This window comes from Mauremys mutica, chromosome 11 (genome assembly GCF_020497125.1).
Source record: "Mauremys mutica isolate MM-2020 ecotype Southern chromosome 11, ASM2049712v1, whole genome shotgun sequence".
Classification (NCBI taxonomy): domain Eukaryota; kingdom Metazoa; phylum Chordata; order Testudines; family Geoemydidae; genus Mauremys; species Mauremys mutica.
This window is the reverse complement of record NC_059082.1, coordinates 46637828-46664509: the sequence shown is the minus strand read 5'-3', so window position 1 is coordinate 46664509 and position 26682 is coordinate 46637828. Positions and strand designations below refer to the sequence as shown.

General features: G+C 49.9%; 1 protein-coding gene across 12 annotated transcripts in view; it reads right to left on the bottom strand.

Annotated features, from left to right (window-relative positions):
- CCDC33 (coiled-coil domain containing 33) overlaps positions 1 to 26682 on the bottom strand; it is a 262781-nt gene that overhangs the window by 121576 nt on the left and 114523 nt on the right. For all 12 annotated transcript variants that reach the window (XM_044979961.1, XM_044979963.1, XM_044979964.1 and 9 more), the window contains exon 10: positions 25607 to 25678. In XM_044979961.1, the coding sequence (XP_044835896.1) occupies positions 25607 to 25678 (72 nt within the window). The remainder of the gene's footprint in view (positions 1 to 25606; positions 25679 to 26682) is intronic.

Sequence of the window (26682 nt, the reverse complement as noted above, 5' to 3'; positions counted from 1 at the left end):
CTGAAGCTAAACCAAAAAAAGCAACTCCAACTGAAATCAGAACATCCACATAGGGGGTTGCATCAGTTTAAATTCACAGTTTAGGATCTATTGGGGCAACTTTTGCTTAGAGACCAGGCCTTAGCCTGAGGCTGGCTGAGGGGAGACTGAGCAGATGTGACACTCTGTACCTCAGGGGAACAGCCTGCACCCCCATGTTCATCGTTATAATATGATTGTGTGGTATCCAATGCAAAGCTTGTCATGTCAGGTGTCTTTGGAAGGCTCATGATGCACTGAGCATTGTCATTATAGTAATGTTATAGGTTGTAATTTCAGGTATATAGTTATGAGGCTGAAAATGTGTCCTCACGGCTTAAAACAAGCCCAGGCAAAAACTCTCCAGGAGCAGAGGCCCAGGCAAAACTGTCCAAGAGCAGGGGGGCAGTTCACACCTCATCAGGACTTGTATGGGACAAACCCAGTCCAGCCTCACAGGAACAAAGGACACTGGCCTAGGCAGCAACAAAGGATCTGTTGGACTCTCGAGTGAGTCACCCCTCTTCCCTTGGTCAGTTTGGGACTACGATGAGGTAATGCTCACCTGACTCTGCTGGGGGAGGGGGGGGGGAAAGCCAAGAGGGAAGAAAGGACATGATAAAAGGGAGAGACGTTTGCCATGCTCACTCTCTCTCTCTTTCACCTCCATCTACAGACACCACCACCAAGCGACTGAAGCGTTGATCAAAGGGGAGAGTCTGGCTGAAGGGCAACCAGCCAGCCTGTGGTGAGAAGCATCTAAGTCTGTAAGGGCACTGAAAATGTTAAGATCAGCTTAGAATGCATTCTGTTTTTATTTCATTTGACCAAATCCGACTTCTTGTGTTTTGACTTATAATCACTTAAAATCTATCTTTGTAGTTAATAAATTTGTTTGTTTATTCTACCTGAAGCAGTGCATTTGGTTTGAAGTGTGTCAGAGACTCCCGTGGGGATAATAAGCTTGGTACATATCAATTGCTTTATTAAATTAACGAACTTATATAAGTTTGCATCGTCCAGCAGGCATAACTGGACATTGCAAGACGGAGATTCCTAGGGTTGTGTCTGGGACCGGAGGTATTGGCTAGTGTCATTCAGTTGCACAATCCAAGCATTGGCTGGCAAAAAGTGCCCACTCACATAGCTGGGAGCAGCTTACATGTTAGAGGCTGTGCGTGAACAGCCCAGGATTGGGGGTTCTCACAGCAGAGCAGGGTAAGGCTGGCTCCCAGAGTCGAGGATTGGAGTGACCTAGCAGATCACTAGTCCAGATAACACCAGAGGGGAACATCATAGCAGAGCATCCACATGAAGAGCTATTCTACACATGAAAGTTATCGTGGAATAAGTTAGGGTGTGAATTTAAAGCTACTGTATTCCAGAATAACTCCATGTGCGGACACTCATTCTGGAACAAGAGGGCCTTTTTCTGGTTACTTTAATCCACAATCCATGTGGCTTTTTGGCACTTTTAAAGCAGTTCCATTTCTTATAACTCTGCCTGCCTGCCCTAGCGCTTATTGCTAATGAACATGGGAGGAGTTCCTGAGATAAACTTATTAAAAGATTCAGAGAAAATACTCAGATCTGGCCTGGAGGTTTTGCCCATGTCTGACAGTGAAGACTCAGGGATGGATGGATGGATCTATTGGTTTTATACTGCCACCCATCACCTTATGTTATGTGGTGCCTTCCACATAACACCAACAGCAATAACGAAGTCCCTAGAAGACTTCATGGAGTCTCCAGCACTTCTCCCTTTTCTGGGTCAAATCTCTGCCTCCTCTGCGAAGGGGAATAGATTTTTATAACACACCTATTGCCAGAATATCTGAGCTTGTTTTGGAAGATATTGCCCCAAACCATAGTCATCCCTAGTGTGACTGTAGTGGGCCTAATGTAACATGATAGAGCCATATAATATGGCACGTTGAGTTAGTGTCAACTGCTGTCCACTCATGATACATATTTTTCCAGTCAGGGGCCTATCTTGCAAAGTGCTGAGCCCTCTCATCTCCCATTAAAGTCAAAGGAATTGAGAGGCCTCAACACCCCCTTACAAGGGGCTCAGCACTTTCTAGGATCATGCCCTAAACCTGGTAATTCTGAAAAATCAGATCTTAAGATTATGATTACTCATTAAAGGTAAGCTCCTGCCTTTCTGGGGTGTGGAGGTATGTGTGGACAGACAGGGAGCTGAGAAAATGACTGTATCCTAATTGGTTGGTATAATTAGTCCAAGGACAGCAGCGAGCTGTGCCATGAAACATCTCCAGTGTTTGCAGCGCCTAGCATCAGAGAAATGCAAATAGACTGAAGTCTGCTATTGTCTGCAGCCTTTCAAAGCAGGCTGGAGCTGGGTCGGGGTAAGAGCCACATGGGCAGCTGTGGAGAGCTGTGGACCCTCCGCACCTGTCCTGGACAGGTGGCCCTAGTGGCAGAAACACATGCCTTGGGCAGGTGGAGGGTCTGCAGCTCCCTAGCCCGCTCCGGAGTCCAGCTAGGGTTGTCAGGTGACCGGTTTTTGACCTGAACGCCTGGTAGAAAAGGGACCCTGGCGGCTCCGGTCAGCACCACTGACCAAGTCATTAAAAGTTCCGTCGGCAGTGCAGCAGGGCTAAGGCAGGCTCCCTGCCTGCCCTGGCTCTGTGCAGCTCCCCGGAAGCGGCCGGCATGTTTGGCCCTTAGGTGCAGGGGGGATCAGAGAAGCTCTGCACGCTGGCCCCACCCCCAGCACTGGTTCCACAGCTCTCATTGGCTGGGAACCAGGGCCAGTGGGAGCTACGGGGGCCATGCCTGTGGGTGCAGGCAGTGCTCACCATGCAGAGCCACCTGGCCTGTGCCTCCGCCTAGGGTCCAGACATGCCGGCCACTTCTGGGAGCAGTGTGGAGACAGGACAAGCAGGGAGACTGCCTTAATCCCACTGGGCCACCGACCAGGAGCCTGAGGTAAGTGCCACTCAGCCGGAGGCTGCATCCCGAACCCCTTGCCGCAGGTCAGAACCCCTTCCCGCACCCAAACTCCCTCCTGGACCCCGCACTCCCTCCCACACCCCAACCCCCTACCCTATCCCTGAGCCCCCTCCCACACTCTAAAGCCCTTGGCCCCAGCCTGTAGCCCCCTCCTGCACCCCAAACCCCTCACCCCCAGCCCCACCCCAGAGCCCACACTCCCAGCTGGAGCCCTTACCGCCTCCTGCACCCCAACCCCCTTCCCCAGTCCGGAGCCCCCTCCCGCACCCTGAATCCCTCATTTCTGGCCTTACCCAAGATCCCGTACTCCCAGCTGGAGCCCTCACCCCCCTACACCCCTACCCCCTGCCTCATCCCAGTGACAGCCAGGGGACAGCGAGTGATGGAGGGAGGGGAATGGAGTCAGTGGAGGGCAGGGCCTCAGGGAAGGGACGGGACAGGGGGCAGGGAAAGGGTCATTTTTGTGCAATTAGAAAGTTGGCAATCCTAATACCATCTAAGTTCCAACTTGGTCAAGGGCAGGGCCGGGGGGGCGGGGAGGGGAAGAAGAGGGACAGGGACAGGGCCACAGAGGGGACAGGGGCCCCAGGCTAGTCCCCTCACCTTTGGGAAGGCTCCACCTCCCTTGGCTACATGTGGTTTGGCAAAATCTAGCACAACAGAGATACGGGCTGTTGTGCATCACAAAGGAGGTGCATTGGCAAAACTGTGTAGAGATTTAGTGTTGGCATCACAAGGAAAGAGGCACAGGTCAGAATGAAGGTGCCTTGGCAGAGCTCTGGGATGCAGTGGTGGGGGCAGGGGAAATAGTGGAGTTCAGGACAGAGATGCACAGGTAGATCTGTATTTGGTGGCAGTGAAAGGGCTTAAAGGTGAAATAGGCCAAGGAGCTGCACATCAGAATTGAAGTATACTGCTTTAGCTGTGTGGGAGCCTGGCAGGGGGGATGCAGGCCAGGACAGAGGTGAATGGCAGAGCTTTGTGTGGGAATAGCAGGAGGGGCTGCAGATCAGGAATGAGTCGCATTGGCAGCGCAGGGCATAGGAACCTGACACAGTAGCTCTATGTCCACAGCTAGCTAGTGTTCAATCCCTCACTTCAGTCAACATGAACATGATTTTCACTCAATTTAACCCTTAGTCTGCTGGCCCATTCTGCACTGCCAAACAACTTGGCAGCTCAGGAAGATGCGCGTAGTTTCCAAAGGGTTAAATAAAAAATAAGTCAGTGCTTTGCAAAGCTGAGATTGCTTGAACCTGCCAAAAGGTTCCAGCCCCTCCTTTTCCTTTGTGTCAGTGGCAACAAATTCATTCAGTTGCATTGTTGCATGGATCTGTTTGCTGAAACAAGCTTCTACAAGACAAAGAATAAAAACATTCCAAACATGGGTCTGACTCTGGTGCTTTTTGTTTCCTGCTTTGACTCTTTCATATGTTACTGGGAAGGGGGGGCAGTGGGGGGGAAGAGGGGGGAGGACAGAAAAAAATATGCAGCTCCCAGATCAAAACAATAATCAGCTAAATGAATTCCGCAGCATTTTCCCACATGACCAGGAGTGATAATTTAGTGTGGCAGCCAGCTGGAAGGAAAGGGATTAATTCTGCACTTAGTGACACCCATGTGAATAATTCATCACACGCAGACCCCTTTTCACTGACCCCCCTGAGCAATTACTCCGAAGTACCAAACCAGCCAGCCATGCCCCAATGGTGCGGCTCCCCAGGTGAAAATAACAATGAAATAAACGGAATGGCATTAGGTTCCATCCCAAATTAACTTTATGGATATCATTTTTGTGGGGGGAGGGGGAATAATTTGATGCTGGATTATGATTTTGGTAATAAGACTGGAGTAAACTGACCAGTCTATGTGTGTGCTACAGCCCTCCAGTGGTTGGCTCAAACATGCTCAACTGTGTGTCCTAGGCCCTATAGTGCTAAAAGCTAATGATGATTCCCCTTTGGGAACAAGAGGATCTGAGTTCTATCCCTGCTACTGGTGTGACACTCCTAGCAGCCATGAGTAACAATTTGGAAAGGTGGCCAAGGATTTGTTAAAAGTGTTCTTAAGCTTTGTGCCTCTTGTGAGCTGATAGTCTCAAACACCTATTTTGCTGGCAGCAGCTGCAGCAAGGTCACATAGAGGGACTGGCATCAGGTTAACCTCATCCTGATCCATCACAGAAACAATCGTGATGTTCGACCAAGGCATAGCACTGATCGTGACACTGACCATGCCCTTGTCAGGGCCAAGGTCCAATTACATCTTAAAAAGATCTCTTTTGCAAAGCCAAAAGGCAAACCTCGCCTCAACATCATTAACAGGAAGGGCTCTAACACCTGAGCAGTTTCAATGTGCACTTGAGCTTGTTTCTGAAAATGATCAACCCGATTCCCCTGATTCTGACATCTTGTGGGAAAATTTTAAGAACAAGATCCTGGCTACTGTTCTTTGGAAGAACAAAGAAAAAACATTCTGATTGGAACACAACATCTGAACATCAGCTGTTCCCACTCATAGAAAAGACAAAGCAAGCTGACCTAAGTCTACTTCAACAACCAGCTAAGTCCAGAACTCTCAAGTTTAAAGAGGCTAAGTCTGCAGCTCAGAAAGCCACCAGAGAATGTGCCCAGAAATATTGTTGGCAAGACCTGTGGGACAAGATTCAGACCTGCTTTGAAGGAGGGGACCTTCATAGTACCTATAATGGAATTAAAGAGGCACTTGGTCCACCTTGTAAAAAGACCACAAGCCTGAAAGTGAAAGATGGCACCATATTGACTAGCAGGCAAGAACAACTTGACTGATGGATTGAGTCTTACAAAGAACTCTATTCAAAGGATGCCATTATCTGTGATACTACCTTAGCTGCTGTTCCCCAGCTTCCAACAATGCAGTAGCTGGACCAAACACCAACGCCTGAAGATGTAGAGAAAGCTATCAAAGAGATTGTGCCTGAGAAATCAGCAGGCAATGATCAGATAGCTCCAGAGCTCCTAAAGGCAGGGAGGAGGAAGCTTGCAAGTGACATCTGTGCACTTCTCTGTGCCTGTTGGGAAGAAGCCATATACCCCAGGATCTTAAAGGTGCTAAGATAATTACTCTATATAAAAATAAAGGGGACAGAGCAGACTGCAACAATTACTGAGGGATATCTCTGCTCAGCGAGGTCAGCAAGGTGCTTGCAAGGGTCCTGCTGAAAAGACTCGAAGTCCTTGCTGAGAGAGTCTACCCTGAGAGCCAGTGTGGGTTCAGAGCTGGATGCTCTATGACTGACATTTCCTTCATATTGCACTGGTTGCAAGAAAAAAACTGTGAACAACAGGCACCTCTCTATGTAGCATTTGCTGACCTACAAAAGCCCTTCAACATGGTTATCAGGAATTACATCTATAAGATCCTGTTGAAAATTGGCTGTCGACAAAAATGCTCTCCCTATTCAAGGTGTTCCATGAGGGAATGAAGGCAACCATCCAGTATGAAAATGAAACATCATCCGAGTTTAGTACTGATATGGTATGAAGCAAGGCTACGTCTTAGTGCTCAGTGGCTTTGGCATCTTCTTCTCTATTCTTCTTAAGTATACCTTTGGAAATGATCAACCTGGTGTACTAATTGCAATGAGGATGGATGGCAGCTTTTTTAACATCAGATGATTCCAGAGCAGAAGGCATGGCACCCAGCTTACTATTCAGGATATGCTCTTCACAGATGAGGCTGCATTCGTCTCTAATTCACCTGATGAACTGCTTGTCATGATGAACAAGTCCTCTGATGTATGCACCAAGTTTGGCATAGGAATCAGTACCAAGAAAACAGTTGTCATGTCACATGGTACCAACATTCCACCTAAAATCTATGTCCATAATGAAGCGCTGGACAATGTGGATCACTTCTGCTATCTTGGCCTTGATAGGGAACTGGATGCTAGAATCGGCAAAGCTTCTGTCACCTTTGGCACACTTACCTCATGTATCTGGAACAACAAGCTGCTAACCCTGAACACAAAGGTGTTTGTTTATCAGGCTTGTGTCCTTAGTACCCTCCTTTACTGCTGTGAAAGCTGGATCACGTACTTCAAGCAGGAGTGGAGACTGAATAGCTTCCACCTTCGCTGTCTCAGAAAAATCCTTGGAGTTAGAACATAAGAACATAAGAAAGGCCGTACAGGGTCAGACCAAAGGTCCATCTAGCCCAGTATCTGTCTACCGACAGTGGCCAATGCCAGGTGCCCCTGAGGGAGTGAACCTAACAGGCAATGATCAAGTGATCTCTCTCCTGCCATCCATCTCCATCATCTGACGAACAGAGGCTAGGGACACCATTCTTACCCATCCTGGCTAATAGCCATTTATGGACTTAGCCACCATGAATTTATCCAGTCCCCTTTTAAACATTGGTATAGTCCTAGCCTTCACAACCTCCTCAGGTAAGGAGTTCCACACGTTGACTGTGCGCTGCGTGAAGAAGAACTTCCTTTTATTTGTTTTAAACCTGCTGCCTATTAATTTCATTTGGTGACCCCTAGTTCTTGTATTATGGGAATAAGTAAATAACTTTTCCTTATCCACTTTCTCAACATCACTCATGATTTTATATACCTCTATCATGTCCCCCCTTAGTCTTCTCTTTTCCAAACTGAAGAGTCCTAGCCTCTTTAATCTTTCCTCATATGGGACCCTCTCTAAACCCCTAATCATTTTAGTTGCTCTTTTCTGAAACGTTTCTAGTGCTAGAATATCTTTTTTGAGGTGAGGAGACCACATCTGTACACAGTATTCGAGATGTGGGCGTACCATGGATTTATATAAGGGCAATAATATATTCTCAGTCTTATTCTCTATCCCCTTTTTAATGATTCCTAACACCCTGTTTGCTTTTTTGACCGCCTCTGCACACTGCGTGGACATCTTCAGAGAACTATCCACGATAACTCCAAGATCTTTTTCCTGACTCGTTGTAGCTAAATTAGCCCCCATCATGTTGTATGTATAGTTGGGGTTATTTTTTCCAATGTGCATTACTTTACATTTATCCACATTAAATTTCATTTGCCATTTTGTTGCCCAATCACTTAGTTTTGTGAGATCTTTTTGAAGTTCTTCACAATCTGCTTTGGTCTTAACTATCTTGAGTAGTTTAGTATCATCTGCAAACTTTGCCACCTCACTGTTTACCCCTTTCTCCAGATCATTTATGAATAAATTGAATAGGATTGGTCCTAGGACTGACCCTTGGGGAACACCACTAGTTACCCCTCTCCATTCTGAGAATTTACCATTAATTCCTACCCTTTGTTCCCTGTCCTTTAACCAGTTCTCAATCCATGAAAGGACCTTTCCTTTTATCCCATGACAGCTTAATTTACGTAAGAGCCTTTGGTGAGGGACCTTGTCAAAGGCTTTCTGGAAATCTAAGTACACTATGTCCACCGGATCCCCCTTGTCCACATGTTTGTTGACCCCTTCAAAGAACTCTAATAGATTAGTAAGACACGATTTCCCTTTACAGAAACCATGTTGACTATTGCTCAAGAGTTTATGTTTTTCTATGTGTCTGACAATTTTATTCTTTACTATTGTTTCAACTAATTTGCCCGGTACCGACGTTAGACTTACCGGTCTGTAATTGCCGGGATCACCCCTAGAGCCCTTTTTAAATATTGGCGTTACATTAGCTAACTTCCAGTCATTGGGTACCGAAGCCGATTTAAAGGACAGGTTACAAACCTTAGTTAATAGTTCAGCAACTTCACATTTGAGTTCTTTCAGAACTCTTGGGTGAATGCCATCTGGTCCCGGTGACTTGTTAATGTTGAGTTTATCAATTAATTCCAAAACCTCCTCTAGTGACACTTCAATCTGTGACAGTTCCTCAGATTTGTCACCTACAAAAGCCAGCTCAGGTTTGGGAATCTCCCTAACATCCTCAGCCGTGAAGACTGAAGCAAAGAATCCATTTAGTTTCTCCGCAATGACTTTATCATCTTTAAGCGCTCCTTTTGAATTTTGATCATCAAGGGGCCCCACTGGTTGTTTAGCAGGCTTCCTGCTTCTGATGTACTTAAAAAACATTTTGTTATTACCTTTGGAGTTTTTGGCTAGCCGTTCTTCAAACTCCTCTTTGGCTTTTCTTATTACATTTTTATACTTAATTTGGCAGTGTTTATGCTCCTTTCTCTTTACCTCACTAGAATTTGACTTCCACTTTTTAAAGGAAGTCTTTTTATCTCTCACTGCTTCTTTTACATGGTTGTTAAGCCACGGTGGCTCTTTTTTAGTTCTTTTACTGTTTTTCTTAATTTGGGGTATACATTGAAGTTGGGCCTCTATTATGGTGTCTTTAAAAAGGGCCCACGCAACTTGCAGGGATTTCACTTTAGTCACTGTACCTTTTAACTTTTGTCTAACTAACCCCCTCATTTTTGTATAGTTCCCCCTTTTGAAATTAAAGGCCACAGTGTTGGGCAGTTGAGATGTTCTTCCCACCACAGGGATGTTGAATGCTATTGTATTATGGTCACTATTTCCAAGCGGTCCTGCTATAGTTACCTCTTGGACCAGCTCCTGCGCTCCACTCAGGATTAAATCTAGAGTCGCCTCTCCCCTTGTGGGTTCCTGTACCAGCTGCTCCATGAAGCAGTCATTTAAAGTATCGAGAAATTTTATCTCTGCATTTAGTCCTGAAGTGAAATGTTCCCAGTCAATATGGGGATAATTGAAATCCCCCACTATTATTGGGTTCTTAATTTTGATAGCCTCTCTAATTTCCCTTAGCATTTCATCATCACTATTACTGTCCTGGTCAGGTGGTCGATAATAGATCCCTACTGTTATATTTTTACTAGAGCATGAAATTTCTATCCATAGAGACTCTATGGAACCTGTGGATTCGCTTAAGATTTTTACTTCATTTGAATCTACACTTTCTTTAACATATAGTGCCATTCCTCCCCCTGCACGGCCTGTTCTGTCCTTCCGATATATTTTGTACCCCGGAATGATTGTGTCCCATTGATTGTTCTCAGTCCACCAGGTTTCTGTGATGCCTATTATATCTACTTGGGTTACTTGGGACCAACAGATCATCAATAATGAGATCCTTGAGAGCACCAGCCTACAGTCTATACTGACTACACTGGACTCTTACAGGTTTCGCTGGTTGGAACATGTGGAGCACATGCCTCAAGATTATGTGCTGAAGGCTTTACTCTATGGCCAACTCAAGAACTGCCTATGATGCATAGGAAGGCCAAAGTTCCGATACAGCGGCAAGGTCAAGTAAGGCCTCAAGGAATTCAGCATTCCCACTGGCAACTGGCAACCCTGTCCACAGCCGCTCAGTCTGGAGAAGCCAGGTCAAGGCTGGCGCAGTCATCACAGAGAGCCATCAGAGAGCCCAGGCTGAGTCCTGCCTGTGAGCCAGGAAGCAGAGTGTGCTCCAACCTCCATCTGGCGAGTTGACCTATAGCCACTGTGGGAAGGTCTGCCACTTGCGCATCAGGCTCTTTTCCATACTATTGCCAAGCACCACTTGTGATGGGTTCAGTCACAGAGACCCCCTTGGGACTGCCACCTGATGTGTTGAGACTACCTCTGAGCCCGTTTCCCCTGCCAGCTTGGGACTTCAGTACCCTGTCTTGTTGAGCCAGACATGTTAGCCTGCTGCAAACACAGACCCAGATCTGAACCATGTCCCCCAAAAGCTGCAGACTTAACTGAAAATGGCTTAGAAAGTGCTCCTGTCTCTAGCACCCAGATACCCAGTTCCCAATGGGGTCCAAACCCCAAACAAATCCGTTTTACTCTGTATAAAGCTTATACAGAGTAAACTCATAAACTGTCCACCCTCTATAACACTGATAGAGAGATATGCAAAACTGTTTGCTCCCCCAAGTATTAGTCACTAACTCTGAGTTCAATAATAAGCAAAAGTGATTTTATTAAATATAAAAAGTAGGATTTAAGTGGTTCAAAGTAATAACAGACAGAACAAAGGGCATGGCTACACTTGCGAGTTAGAGTGCATTAAAGCAGCCCCGTGCATTCTAACTCACGATGCATCCACACTGGCAAGGCACGTAGTGCCCGGACTTCACGGCTAGAGCACTCCTGGTATTCCACCTTGGCGAGTGGAATAACGTTTGATGCGCCCCCACTGGAGCACTGCAGTGCCAGTGTGGATGCCCTGGTCTGTTAATTCGCTCTGATCTGGTCATCACTTTGAGCTCTACTGTCCTGCCTTCAGGTGACCAACCGTCAGACCCACCCTTTAAATTCTCTGGGAATTTTGAAAATCACCTTCCTGTTTGTGCAGACAGGCGTGGAGTGTTCTCAGCTAATCTTTCCAGGTGACCATGCCTCCATGCGCCAGGCGATCCCCAGTATGGCGCAATGGTGAGGTGCTGGACCTCATCAGTGTTTGGTGGGGAGGAAGCTGTCCAGTTCCAGCTGTGCTCTAGCCGTAGGAATTATGATACCTTCGGGCAGATATCAAGCGCCATGATGGAAAGGGGCCATGACCGCAGTGCAGGGTTAAAGTGAAGGAGCTGTGGAATGCCTACTGCAAAGCCCGCGAGGCAAACCACTGCTCCGGTGCTGCCCCCACGACCTGCCGTTTCTACAAAGAGCTGGACGTAATACTTGGGGGCAACCCCACCTCCACTCCAAGGACCACCATGGACACTTCAGAGCCCAGTTCGACAAGGCAGGAGGAGGAGGAGGAGGAAGACACCCCAGAATCCCTAGATACATGCAGCCAGGAGCTATTCTCAAGCCAGGAGGAAGATAGCCAGTAGTGGCGGCCGGTGCTTGGGGAAGGACAAACACCAGAGGAGGTTCCCAGTAAGCGGCTTTTATTTTGGGAAGGAAGTTATTCAGTGCAGGTTCTTGGGGCGAGGAGGGTTAGGGCTGCATGCATGCCTAGATGTGGAATAGGGCACTGATGTGCTCTCTCACATCATGGTAATTGGCCTCAGTGATTTCTTCAAAGGTCTCATGCAGAAGCTGGGCAATGCGCTTGCACAAGTTTCTTGGGAGAGCCACTGTGGTCCTTGTCCCAGTCAGGCTAACATGTCCACGTCACTGTGCCGTGAGGGGTGGGGACAATTGCTGCACAGAGGCAAGCTGCATATGGGCCAGGGAGGAAGCCGCATTGCGGTAGAAGACCCTCCCTTGCTTCCCAGGTCACCCTCAGCAGCGAGATATCTTCCAGGACGAACTGTGCAAAATGTGGGGACAGTGTTCAGTATAGGGGCCCCCTGCAGCTGTTGGCTCTCCCTAAGGCACAGAAGGACAGTACTCCCAGAGGACAGTACGGCCGTGAAACAATCAGTCCCCCTTGACCCTGTGTTTACTGTCCATTTTGGGGCTCCTGTGGGTTATGTGTGCTTGCTTTGTGACAGGCAAATTATTCTATTGTGTAGACTGTGCTTGCCCTTAAGTATGGGGGAATCATTGCTCTGTCTGGTGTGAACAATGCTGCTTCTGTTAAGTGTTGCATTTTGCCTTTACAGATGCAACTTTGAGATCTCAGCCGTCCATGTTATCCCCAGCCGAAAGACTTCAAAGAATTAGGAACAGGCCACATAGAAGCAAAGAAGACATGCTGCACGAAGTAATGCAGCAGTCCCTTAATAAGAATCTAAAAGCAAAGGAGTGGAGGGAGAGTGAAAGGAGGATCTGCCAGCAGAATGAGGAGTGCCGGCACAAAAGCGCTGAGCTCCAGCAGCAAAGCACGGATCGGCTGATAAGCATTATGGAGCGCCAAGTGGACTTGATCCAGGCGCTCGTAGCCATGCAGGCAGAGCACTATTGTGCCCATCTATTGCCCCTCCGCAGTTAGGGAAACCCATTTGTGCAAAGCCAGCCACAATGTCATGCACATTATCCAGTCACGGTTCTTCTAAGCAGGATGCGATTAACTTGGATGAACACGATTCTAACGGTTGACTTTCCCACTCCAAACTGGTTAGCGACTGATCGGTAGCTGTCTGGAGTTGCCAGCTTCCAGATTGCAATAGCCACCCGCTTCTCCACCATCAGGGCAGCTCTCAATCTTGTGTCCTTGCACTGCAGGATGGAGGTGAGCTCCTCACACAGTCCCATGAAAGTGGCTTTTCTCATCTGAAAGTTCTGCAGCCACAGCTCCTCATCCCAGACTTGCAGAATGATGTGATCCCACCACTCAGTGCTTGTTTCCCAAGCCCAAAAGTGGCGTTCCACGGTGGTGAATATGTCCGTGAATGCCACAAGCAATCTCATGTCGTATGCATTACTCAAGTCAATATCATCGTTGGAGTCCTCACTGTCAGTTTGGATCTTAAGGAGTAACTCAACTGCCAAATGTGACGTGCAGGCGTTAGCATATTCCTCAGCAGTTCTGGCTCCATTCCCACAGATTGAAAGGGAAAACAGAGCGCGCAGTACAAAATACGTTGAAAGATGGTGCCAAATGTGGACGGAAGGACAGGGATTGCTGGGATGTAAACCAATGCATCATGGGGCATTGGGACAGGACCCAAAATGCCCCGCACTCCGTTTGTACAAGCCACAGCACCAGAATGGGAAGAGATGCTCTGTGGGATAGCTGCCCATAATGCACCACTCTCAATGCTGCTGCAAGTGCCGCAAATGTGGCCACGCCAGTGCACTTGCAGCTGTCAGTGTGGACAGACTGCAGTGCTTTCCCTACTGCGCTATACGAAGGTTGGTTTAACTCAAAGTGCGCTACATTTGCAAGCGTACCCATGCCCAAAGTAAGTTACCAAGCAAAATAAAACAAAAACATGCAAGTCTAAGCCTAATACATTAAGAAACTGATTACAGATAAATCTCATCCTCAGAGATGTTCCAATAAGCTTCTTTCACAGACTAGACTCCTTTCTAGTCTGGGCCCAATCCTTTCCCCTGGTACAGTCTTTGTTCCAGCTCAGGTGGTAGCTAGGGGATTTCTCATAACTGCAGCCCCTTTGTTCTGTTCCAGCCCCTTATTTAGCTTTGGCACAAGGCGGGAAACTTTTGTCTCTCTGGGTCCCCACCCCTCCTTCTAAATGGAAGAGCACCAGGTTTAAGATGGTAACAGTACCAGGTGACATGGTCAAATGTCCTGTGAGACCCCAAGCCTTCATTCTTCCTTGCCTGACTCACAGGAAGGCTTGCAAGTAAACAGAGCTATTTACAACCAACTGTTCTAGCTGATGGGAGCCATCAAGATTACAAACCACCATTAACGGCCCACACTTTGCATAATTATAATAGGACCTCAGAGTTATATTTCATATTTCTAGTTTCAGATACAAGAATGATACATTTATACAAATTGGATGACCACATTAAGTAGATTATAAGCTTTGTAATGATACCTTACAAGAGACCTTTTGAATGAAGCATATTCCAGTGACATTATATTCACACTCATTAGCATATTTTCATAAAATCATATGGAGTGCAACATCACGCCACTGATGGACCAACTTTGTTGCTTCTCCAGATGTACTCCAGAAGGACAAGTTGCTGAGGTTGCCCTGCTGGGAGCTGAACCTGTGGAGGTTACCACAGATCTGTTACTCAGATCACTAAGCCAGCCATTCTACATAAAGGCTTGGGGGTAAAAGAAGAAAGTGTCTTGGGTACAGTGGGGAGGCTGTACAGAACCCCTCATATGGGCCACTTGGGCCACATTTCACAGACACTCAGCTCCCATTTAGGCACCAGAACAAGTGGGCAGATTTTCAGTTTATCTCAGCATATTGGGTGCTGGGACCTTTGAAATTCTGGCCCTTACTGGGGGTGTGAGTGCTTACAAATCTGGCCCATAAGGGTTAGGCAGAATTGCAGCCCCTGAGTTCTGGGAAGCTGTGACAGTCCATGCCCCTAGGGTCAGGTCAGCGTGGGCTATCCGTCACAGTTCACAAAGCAGCCCCTCAGCGCACGGCTGCGTGGCCTAATGACCAGAGTCTATAGCGTCCCCTTTGGTGTGGGGCGGCGTGGCCTAATGACCAGAATCTATAGTGCCCCCTTTGGGACAGGGCCGCATGGCTTAGCGGCCAGAGTCTATAGCATCCCCTTTGGTGTGGGGCAGCATGGCCCAACAGCCAGAGTCTATAATGCCCCCTTTGGTGTAGGGCGGCGTGGCCTAATGGCCAGATTCTACAAAACAACCCTTTGGCACTGGGTAGCCTGGCCTGGTGGCCAGAGTTTATGATGCTGGGGTTTGATAGCCGCGGTAGGGGGGCTCGGGCCCACTCGACTCCAACAGGCCCTGACCGAGGGCCCTAACAGCGGTGTAGTGGTGTCCCTCCGTCGTCTGGGTAACCGGACTTCATAATCTATGGGTCCAACCTATCAGATCACCTCGTAAGGCCCCTGCCACTTGGCCAGGAGCTTTGATTCAGCCAAGGGCAACAAGAGCAACACCTTAGCCCCTTTGTTGTATATCCGTTCCTGTGTCTCTTGGGCCTGCAGCAGATTCTCTCAGGCGAAAGCCCCTAAGGCTTGGAGCTGTTCTCGGAGGCATAGCACACACTGGGTGGTCCCGAGTACTTGCGTCTCCTGTGCCTCCCAGTCTTCCCTCAGGAGGTCCAGGATCCCTCGGGGCTGCCTGCCATACAAAAGTTCGAAGGGTGAGAACCCGGTTGATGTTTGGGGTACCTCCCTTATGGCGAACAGCAGGGCTGGCAATAGTGGATCTCAATGGCTGGGATCTTCCTCCACGAACTTCTGCAACATGGACTTCAGGGTACCATTAAAACACTCCACTAGACCGTCTGTTTGTGGATGGTAGACCAACGTTCAGAGTGTCTGTATATTCAGGAGGCGGCACAGCTCTGCTATCAATTTTGAGGATACGTTAGTACCCTGGTCAGTTAGGATCTCTGCGGGTATCCTGACCCTAGCAAAGACTAGTTTGGTGGCAATCACCGGTGCCGTGGCTGCCCGGAGGGGCAAAGCCTCGGGGTAACGGGTTGCGTAGTACACAATCACTAAAACAAATCGATTCCCTGTCTTACTTCGTTCTAAGGGTCCAACCAAGTCCATTCCGATACGTTCAAAGGGTACCCCGACCATGGGCAGGGGTATTAACGGGGCTCGGGGTACATTCTTTGGTCTGGCCCGCTGGCATTCTGGGCAAGACGTGCAATACTCCCGGACTTCTTGGTGAATGCCGAGCCAAAAAAATCAGCGGGCCACCCCCTGAAGTGTCCCCGCCCCAAGTGTCCTGCCCATGGGTTTGCATGCGCTAAGGGTCAGTCCTAGGACCAATCCTATTCAATTTATTCATAAATGATCTGGAGAAAGGGGTAAACAGTGAGGTGGCAAAGTTTGCAGATGATACTAAACTACTCAAGATAGTTAAGACCAAAGCAGATTGTGAAGAACTTCAAAAAGATCTCACAAAACTAAGTGATTGGGCAACAAAATGGCAAATGAAATTTAATGTGGATAAATGTAAAGTAATGCACATTGGAAAAAATAACCCCAACTATACATACAACATGATGGGGGCTAATTTAGCTACAACGAGTCAGGAAAAAGATCTTGGAGTTATCGTGGATAGTTCTCTGAAGATGTCCACGCAGTGTGCAGAGGCGGTCAAAAAAGCAAACAGGGTGTTAGGAATCATTAAAAAGGGGATAGAGAATAAGACTGAGAATATATTATTGCCCTTATATAAATCCATGGTACGTCCACATCTCGAATACTGTGTACAGATGTGGTCTCCTCACCTCAAAAAAGATATTCTAGCACTAGAAACGTTTCAGAAAAGAGCAACTAAAATGATTAGGGGTTTAGAGAGGGTCCCATATGAGGAAAGATTAAAGAGGCTAGGACTCTTCAGTTTGGAAAAGAGAAGACTAAGGGGGGACATGATAGAGGTATATAAAATCATGAGTGATGTTGAGAAAGTGGATAAGGAAAAGTTATTTACTTATTCCCATAATACAAGAACTAGGGGTCACCAAATGAAATTAATAGGCAGCAGGTTTAAAACAAATAAAAGGAAGTTCTTCTTCACGCAGCGCACAGTCAACGTGTGGAACTCCTTACCTGAGGAGGTTGTGAAGGCTAGGACTATACCAATGTTTAAAAGGGGACTGGATAAATTCATGGTGGCTAAGTCCATAAATGGCTATTAGCCAGGATGGGTAAGAATGGTGTCCCTAGCCTCTGTTCGTCAGATGATGGAGATGGATGGCAGGAGAGAGATCACTTGATCATTGCCTGTTAGGTTCACTCCCTCAGGGGCACCTGGCATTGGCCACTGTCGGTAGACAGATACTGGGCTAGATGGACCTTTGGTCTGACCCGGTATGGCCTTTCTTATGTTCTTATGTTCTTAACTGTAGGAGGACTTCCTCCCGCTGGCCAATCCCGATCCTCACCCAGGCTGTGGGGTAAGGGCAGATGTCTCCATGGACACACTGTAAGTGTACCTTTTCCCCTGAGAGTCTAAGGTCTTGGATCAGCCCCTCCCGTAAGAGGGTCTGACTGCATCCCAAGTCCACAAGAGCATTCATGTGGGTCCCCTCGACCTGCACAGGGATCACTAATTTTCCTGTCCCCCTTTTCCGGGCTCTGTGTCCGGCAACCCACACTTGCCCATAGTTGCAATCCATCAAGGGGCATTCCCGCTGAAAATGTCCCTCTCGTCCGCACTCCCAGCAGTGATTCCGGCCTTCCAAGGGTTCAATGCCTTCCCTTGGTGGGCTCTGCCCCTCTTGAGGGGGCTGTTCCCTTCGAATTGGAGTCCAAGGGACTCTGTGCCTGGGTTCGGGGCTGGGAGGCTTAGTGGGTGCGGGGCGGGTGTTGGACGGAGATTCCCGAACCCGCGCTCCCCGAGGACTTCCCTTGTCTGTCCCGTCTCTCTGGCTCAGGTTTCCGGACCTCCATGGAGGTGCCTGGACTTCCTCGGCCACCAAGTAGTCCTCCATCAGACCCCCGGCTGCTGACAAAGTTACCGGTTGGTGACGTTGCACCCATTCTTTCCCTCCTGCCAGGAGGATCTGAGTGAACTGTTCGAGCGCCACCCTCTCCGCCACCTGAGGCCCGGTCAAGCCTTCTGGCTCCAACCGTCTCCAACAGAGATCCCGTATCCATTGGTCAATGGCCTGAGGTCAAGCCCCAGGAGGGTACTGTTCTTTATGGAAGCACTGGCGGTACGTCTCAGGGCTAATGCCGGTCTGATCTAAAATGGATGCGTTTTTTTCATCCGGGGGTACTCCAAGGCTTCTCAGGGATCAAGGTTACGGTAGGCCATCTGCGCCTGTCCTGTCAAAAAGGGGGTTAGCATGGTGGCCCAGTGTTCTGGGGGCCACCAAGCAGTGGTGGCGACCTGCTCGAACGTGACTAGGAAAGCCTCGGGGTCATTGCCTGGTCCCATCTTAGTGAGGTGAACTGGCAGCCCCACTGGAGCCTCTCCAGGTCCTGCTCCTGTGGGTGTGGAGGCGGGAGCTCCTGGTGGGCGTACTAGAGTTGCCACTTGTTGGACTAGGCGTTCCTGCTGTAATTGTTGCTGGGTAGCCAACTCTTGAAGGAGTTGCTGCTGTTGTTCCTGGTGCTGGGCCATCTGTAACTGCTGCTGGCTGGCCATCTGCTGCATCATGTGAGCCTGTTGTTGTTGCTGTTGGGCCGCCTGTTCTTGCTGATTCTCCAGCAACCACTTTATAAGCTTCTCTGTATCCATCTTGGATGGCGGGGCCGGGGCTCCCGTCGTCTAGATTCACAGTTCACAAAGCAGCTCTTCGGCGCAAGGCCGCATGGCTTAGCGGCCAGAGTCTATAGCGCCCCCTCCGGTGCAGGGTGGCATGACCTAATGACCAGAGTCTATGGCACCGCCTTTGGAGTAGGGTGGCATGGCCCAATGGCCAGAGTCTATAACGGCCCTTGGGTGTAGGGTGGCGTGGCCATACGGCCAAAGTCTATAGCACCCCCTTTGGTGTGGGGCGGCGTGGCCTAACGACCAGAGTCTATAGTGCTCCCTTTGGGGTAGGGCGGCATGGCCTAACGGCCAGATTCTACAAAACAACCCTTTGGCGCTGGGTAGCGTGGCCTGGTGGTCAGGATCTATGATGTTGGGGTTTGATAGCCCCGGTAGGGGGGCTAGGGCCCACTCGACTCCAACAGGCCCTGACCGAGTGGTGTAGTGGCTTGCCACTGACTCAGTGTGGGGGTCCTACCGAAACACGCTGAGTTTCCCCAGGAGGCAGGTACCACTCTGCCACCCTCCCTGGGTCACTTCCTACCAGAATCTGTGTTGGGGTTTCCCATGAGATATCAGGGATATGTGTTCAGCAGGTCCAGTTGTCTCCTCCAGTCGCTGGGGTGCAGGCAGGTCGTGAACAGCTTCAGTGCCCAGCATAGTCAGAGGCTGTGGCCGGCCCTCCACAGGAGCTTCCCAGACAGGTCCTTCCCCTGCAGCCTCCAGTCCAGAATAAGCTGGTCTCTCTCCCTTTATACAACTAGAGCACTTGGAGCATGCCCAGTCTTGCCAGGGAGGGGGACTTCTGCTGTCAATACAGCAGAACCTTGTCTGGGCTAGTGCGGGGTAAGCGGACCCATCACAGAAGCATACAGGTTTATCAGTTCCTCATTCCCTCCAGGGCACACAGGGCCCCAAAGAGAGTGGGGCCACAGCTCTTCCTCTATGTATAGATAGCAGATCTAGCCAGTAGAATTACCACCTTTCTAATTGCTGGTAACCAGACCCCGAGGCCCTGCCCCCTGCTCCGCCTCTTCTCTAAGGCCCCAACACATGCCCCACCTCTTCTCTAGAGGGCCCATGCCCTTCTCCGTCTCTTTCCTCAGGCCCAGCCCTAATCGCTTACTCTTCTCCCCTCTCCTATTGCTTGCTGGATCATCTTCACCTCCCTCCCCATCCCCCAACAGGGCTCCCTCTGCTCTGCGGCTGGAATGAGACTGGGAGCTGCTGCAGCCTAACAACAAACCTGCCTGCAGGTAAGAGATGGCCCCAGCTGAACAGGGGCTGGCAAGGATTAAGGACCCAGTGCCCCCTCTCCCCATGGTAACTGGACTTTTGGTGTCCAGTTAGTACATCTGGCTGGACACTGCCAGGTAGGGTTGCCAACTGTTTAATCACACAAACCCAAACACCCTTGCCTTGCCCCTTTCCCGAGGCCCCGCCCCACCCCTTCTCTGAGGCCCTGCCCGCTCACTCCATCCCCCCTCCCTCTGCTCACTCTCCCCAACCCCCACTCACTTTCCCTGGGCTGGGGCAGGGGGTTGGGGTGGGGTAGGGAGTGCAGGAAGGGGTGCAGGCTCTGGGCTGGGGCCGAGGGGCTCGGAGTGTGGGAGGGGGCTCTGGGCTGAGCCTGAGGCAGGGGGTTGCCATGCAGGAAGGGGTGCAAGGTGCAAGCTCTGGTAGAGAGTAAGGGTGCTGGAGGCAGCTCAGGGATGGGAAAGGAGCTTGGGGTGCGGAAGGGAGTGTGGGGTGCAGGCTCCAGTAAGGGGCTCAGGGCTGGGGCAGGGGATTGGGGTGCGGATCTGGGAGGGAGTTTGGGTGCAGGAGGGAGCTCAGGGCTGGGGCAGGGTTTGGGGTGTGGGAGGGGGTGAGGGGAGCAGGCTCTGGCCGGGTGGCGCTTACCTTGGGCGGCCCCCAGTCGGTGGCGCAGCGGGGCTAAGGCAGGCTCCCTGCCTGCCCTGGCTCCGTGGTTCTCCCAGAAGTGTCTGGGACATCCCTGCAGCCCCTCGGGGGGGAGGGAAGGGGGGCTAGGGGTATCTGTACGCTGCCTTTGCCCCGACTCCACAGCTCCCATTGGCTGGGAACTGAGGCCAATGGGAGCTGTGGGGTTGGAGCCTGCCTTAGCCCCACTGCGACACCGACCAGGAGCAGCCCAAGGTAAACGGGGTCAGGGAGCTCCACATGCTGCTCCCTCCACACACTGTTCCCGGAAGCAGCCAACACATCCCTGCAGCCCCTGCCGTGTGCACCCCACCACAGGAATGCCCCTAACAAGAGTTATAATACCAAGGATTGTAAAGTAGAGATATACAGGCACTGGGAGGATACAGAAAGACCCAACAAATGGCAAAATAGATAAAATAAGCTCTGACCAGCGAATTTATGATGATCATCTGCACAAACAAAGAAAGTCATAAATAAGTTACAATTTGAGCATGAGAGAGAAAATATAAAAAAGACTTGAGCAGGAAGAAGCAAACATAGGTGCCAGTGCATGATTGGTTAAATTTTGTTACCTAGAGGTATCAAATAATGTGATGGGTTGCACAGTTGTTGCACAGAATACATATGCCAGAATAGATGTTTAGATAACAGCTGTGTAAGGCTCTTTCACTAGAAAAAGATCCCACAGACCTGTGGAGCTCTGAGCCCCATGGGAAAGGGTAGGTGCCTTATCCCCAAGCCCTCAGAAGGGAAAGGGTGGGACTGCTTAAATTGACCAGGTCAAGCCTTCAGCCCTCAGTAGAGTGTGTGGTTAGATGTTTGGCTGCGTATGTGTGTTCTCTGTGTGCTGCACCAGCTTTGTGCAGACAGACGGCACAGCAGACCTCGAGTGAACCACCCAATGACCACAAGATTTGTTAAGGTACAAAGGCACCAGGCCAGGTTTATTGTAGACAAAGCATGGTATATAGCACATGGCAGACTCTACGAGGATACTAAGACATGTATGCCCAGGACAACAGACACAGCTCAGTGAATGGCAGGACTTTCTATTCCCCCATTGGCTGAACAAAAATACTCCCTCCGAGATACATCTTTATACCCTGATACAAACATGTTACATACTGCCTCTGGCATACTTAATTACTGCTCCCTGATGTGGTTAGTTATCACCCATCACCAGGGCTGGCTCTAGGTTTTTTGCCGCCCCAAGCAAAACAATTTTTGGCTGCCCCCCGTCCCAGCCCTAGGCTCCTTGCCGCACCCCCCTGCTGCCCCAGCCCTGGGCTCTCCCCCCGCACACCTCCTGCCACCCCAGCCCTGGGATCTCCCCCCCCCCCCGCACCTGCAGCCTCCTTCCGCTGCAGCCCTGGGTCACTGGTAACTCGCTCCCAGGGCAGGTCATTCAGCAGGAATTTTAGATGTGCACAGAACAGATGGGATTGGTTCCCATATGGTTACAGAACTGCAGTAAAGTGGAACAATGTTCAGCTTGTGTGATTGGAGGATATCTGGATGCATATTATAAGACTGTCCTCCATAAATGAGGAAAAGTTGGTGCCTTTATTATTCTTTTGTTCCACTCTTTCTTTCTATGGGAAATTTGCCAATGCAATATCACTGTCTTCCTTTTAAACAAACAAACAAACAAACAAAAGGCAATGGCTGTTGAAAATAGCAATTCCAGTCCTAATAACCACTGGGAAGCATTTCTTGCTCAATTTTACCCTACTTTTTCTACAGCAAGTTACAGTGGATCAGTATATTTGATTTGGGAGAAATGAAATAACAGCTGCCCAAACTGAGCTTGAGCACTCCTGAATTTTGAGGTGTTCAAATCTGGAAGGCAGGTGCTGGGGTGGGGGTTGTGGCTCCGTGGGGGAGCACATCAGCATGTATGCAGCAGCATGTCTGGTGCTGCGTGGAGCCAGACACGCTGGTCTGAGTGGCATGGTAAGGGGACTGGGGGGTTGGAGAAGGGGTAGGGAGTTCCGGGGGGGGGGGACAGTCAAGGGGCAGGGAGCAGTGGGGGTTGGATGGGGCGGAGGTTCAGGGGGGGCAGTCAGGGGACAGGCAGTGGTTGGATAGGCATGGGAGTCCCAGGGGTTTGTCAGGGGACAGGTAGGGGGTGGGGTCCTAGGGGAGAAGTTGGGGGGGTCCCGGGAGGGGGCAATCAGGGAACAAGGACCAGCGGTGCTTAGGGTTCCAAGGGGCAGTTAGGGGCAGGGGTGATCAGGGGACAGGGAGCGGGGGGGGGGGTTGGATGGGTTGGGGTTTCTGTAGGGGGCAGTTGGAGGGAGTGGATGGTGGCAGGGTGGGGCTACCCTCCCTCCCCGTGGAGTGTCCTATTTTTTGAATGTTAAAATATGGTATCCCTACCCTTCACAGTGCAGCTCTCCATTCACGGCAAGCTGCAGCATGAGGTCTCAGCTACCTCACTCCCTCCTCCCTCCTTTCCTGTTGGTAGTGGCCAAGGGAATGCTGGGAAATATAGTTCTTTCCCTGCTCCAGGGCTGGCTCTACAGGCAGGGAGCTAACCAAGGAACTACAGCTCCCAGGGCCCCCTGTTGGGTCTCAGCTTCCATGCTGGATCCCTTCCGCCCCTGCAAATGGGCTGCCCCAAGCACGTGCTTGCTTTGCTGGTGCCCAGAGCTGCCCCGCCCATCACCTTCTACATGTTGATTTGATTAAAACATCTTTATTATGTACTGTCATCCTGACTTTGTCTTTTAGGAGGGGTTAGTGTGTTCCTGTTATCCTTGGGGAATGTTTTTGTATCATCATTGATATTGGGATGTTCTGGTACCACTTGATACTGGGATGTGTTTGCATGAGTACTCTGTGCTTTGTACTTCTTAGGAATGTGTATTTCTGCAATATCAGCCCTGTTCTTGCCAGATTCTGTGAGCAGGTCCTGCCTTATACCGGGCTTCTGATACAAGGGCTTATGTTTCAGGCTCTCTCCCTACTACAGGGTACAGGCGGGATGCCTTAGATTTTTGCAGGTAACATAAGAACTGGCTGATCATCTTGGTTACTGTGAGACATTTATATGGGAAATGTTTTCAGAGCTCTGCAAAATGCAGAATATGATGTTCCAAAACTGTTGGAGATGAAGCAGGTCACCTGAGGTGGATGGGTCTCAGAGCTAACTCAATTAAGAGTGAAAAAAATCAACATCTTTTGACCGAGCCCAGCCCTGTATTTCCTGCTTGGACCACATGAGCATTGACAAAGACAAAGGAACCCAAAGAAAAGCCTCTGACGATGGGACCCTCTAGGCTGAACACCCTGATTATGGAACATCCTGATTATGGAAAGACACAAAACGTCTGAGACTAAGAGAAGAAGAGAGGGCACAAGATGTTATCCATTACAGAGGTGAACATGCTGCCAGTGGGGGTGTCTCATGAAAGGTAGATCCCAGCTCTCTGGGCTGGACTAGTGCTGTAAGGACTGACCATTGGGCATGGATGGCGCATGAACTGTCCATTCGAGGAGGCTAACCCCAGCCTCTCCCCCACAGCCGCTGGCTCCCCAGTCCCAGGCCGCCCTGGCTGGGCTGCTCCACCCTAGAATCTCCAGCCCTAGGCCACCCCAGCTGGCCCCAGCAGTCCCAGCCCTGGAGTGCCGGGTGGGTGGCCTGAGTGCCCTCAGTCCTGGAGTGCTGGGCAGACACCCCCAGTGCCACCAGTCCTGGAATACTGGGCAGGCATCCCCAGCCCTGGAGCACTGGGCGGATGGCCTTGGCCACCCCGGATCCCAGAACAAAGGCTGGCCCTCCCTAGCCGCAGCCCCTTCCCAGTTTGGGGAAGAGGACCAGCCTGGGCTGGGGCCACAAGGGAAGAGTGGGAAGCAGGAGGATCTTGGGAAAGAGCATGGGCAGGGCCACTCCTGACTGTTTGGGGAGGCTTAGCCTCCCCTGGCCTGCGATACTTGCTGCCCATGCCATTGTGGGAGAAATTCCTTATTAGACTGAAAAAGAACTTGTTAGTTAGAATAGACTCGAGATTGCGTTTTATGTTTTTCTTTTCTCTGTAAACTGGTGATTCCAATTCTTGTACTTGCATCTATTTTGAATCTTTTTCTTAAGCTCTGTTAAATTAACTTATATTTGGTTTCTACTCTACACATGACCAAGTGCTTTGTGCTAAAGTGTGTTGAGTGAGGGGAGGCTGGTGAACTGGGGTGCACTGCTGGCCCGGAAGCAGCAGATTGATGTATATTGTGGGTATCCAGAAGAGAAGGGACTGAGCACTCGAGTGTCCAAAGGTGGAGCATGCAGGGCTCATGGAGCCCAGAGTGGAGTGCTTGTGCTGCCAGCAGCTGGCAGAGTTGGGACCATTTTTTCCCCTAGGATGTTCTAATGAACATCAGCTCTCTCATCCTGTAAGCAGGTGGTAGTGACTCACCTCAGACACCTTGGGGAACCCCAAAAGTCTCACAGTGGCCTCTGGATGTAACCTGCTCTCAGGATGGCAGCAGCCTGGACACCTGCAGTTTCTTTCTATTCATGTCATTCAGTGCCAGCTCCACTGGCATGGAATCTGCATGACTGACCTCCTGTCCTCCTCGCCCACGCCTGCCAAGGGATGTGGCAGCCTCCTCCTGAGTGGTACTGGGGCAGGGGATGGATGGGCATTCAGCTGGCAGAGGATCTGCGTGGGAACCTTGGAGGGCATTGGAGTGAACTGTAGGGCATGCCAACACTCGGGTGCTAGCCGGAATAGCAAACCCCAGTGATTCGTCTTTGGATCCAGGCCCAAAATTCCCTTTGTTTCAGGGGGGTTTGGATGCAGGTACAGATCTGCGTCCTATCTAAAGTAAAAATATCCCATTCTCCTTTCCCCATGATGGGAAAGGGGAATTCCCCTTTCATGTCCATGGACTAAATCTCACCCACGTAGCCCCATTGACTGAGGTGGCCCCTTGTCTCTAAAGTTAATCTGTTCCTCCCCACTTGCCTCACCTCTGAGCCGATCAGCTGCATGCAGAGTTGAACGGTTGGAACAGCACCAGATGTGGTTCTCAGATTAGTGCCCTGAGGAAACAACACAAGGAAGGACAAGGTCAATAAAATCCACATGAGAACATCAGCTCCTGAGAACATCAGAGTGTCAGATGGCAAACCATTGTCTGTAATAGCTTTGGCTGGCTGGTGCCAGTCTGTTATGGACAGCAGCCAGCAAGGAATTTGCTTGCTTCCCTGCTGCAGCTTAACATGCCAGGAGATTGGGGCTACCAGGTGTGCCAGAGCTGCCATGACACTCCACAGGGATCCCAACAGGCCATTAGCAGGATGTGGCTACAGGCATGCAGGAGTGAAGGGCCAGCAGTGAAGCAGTTAATAAGCTGGAATGAATGACACATCAGAAGTCAACTCCCCAGCAGTCAGCTCTATGGTCCTATTTCTGGTGGTGAGGTCTGTGCATAGCTCCCACAAAATGAGTGGGAATTGTGGGTTCTCAGCACCTTTTAGAACTTGTTCTACAAATTATTTAACATGGGGTTAAATTACAGGAGACAAATATGATAGCTTCTCCTAGCTGAACAGGGCCTGTGAGCATGCAGCAGGTACCACATGTTGGTGGGTTAACACCCTCATAAACACTCCAGGGTCAATGCAAGCTGAAGTCCGCCTTCCTGAGTGCAGGTAACAGATTAGTTGCCCTGCAGTTACTGGGGTCAGCCTTAAAAATGAAAAATAACTGCACATGCGTCTGAAGAAGTGGGTATTCACCCACGAAAGCTCATGCTCCAATACTTCTGTTAGTCTATAAGGTGCCATAGGACTTTTTGTTGCTTTTTGCAGGAATATGTTGACCAAGCAGGAATTTAGTTGGTTTGGGTCAATCTGGGGAGCCTTGGTTGGGACTGGCTCTGGTTCGCCAGTCCCTGCTGGGGATGAATGTAACTGAAAGAACCTGGCTTTGTCCTCAGACACCATGCTCAGCCAGTACTTCGCTACAGTATTTTTCCCAGATCAGGCCATGCAGACGCCAGACAAACTGGCAGCAGTGACAAGTGAAACACTCCTGTGGGTAG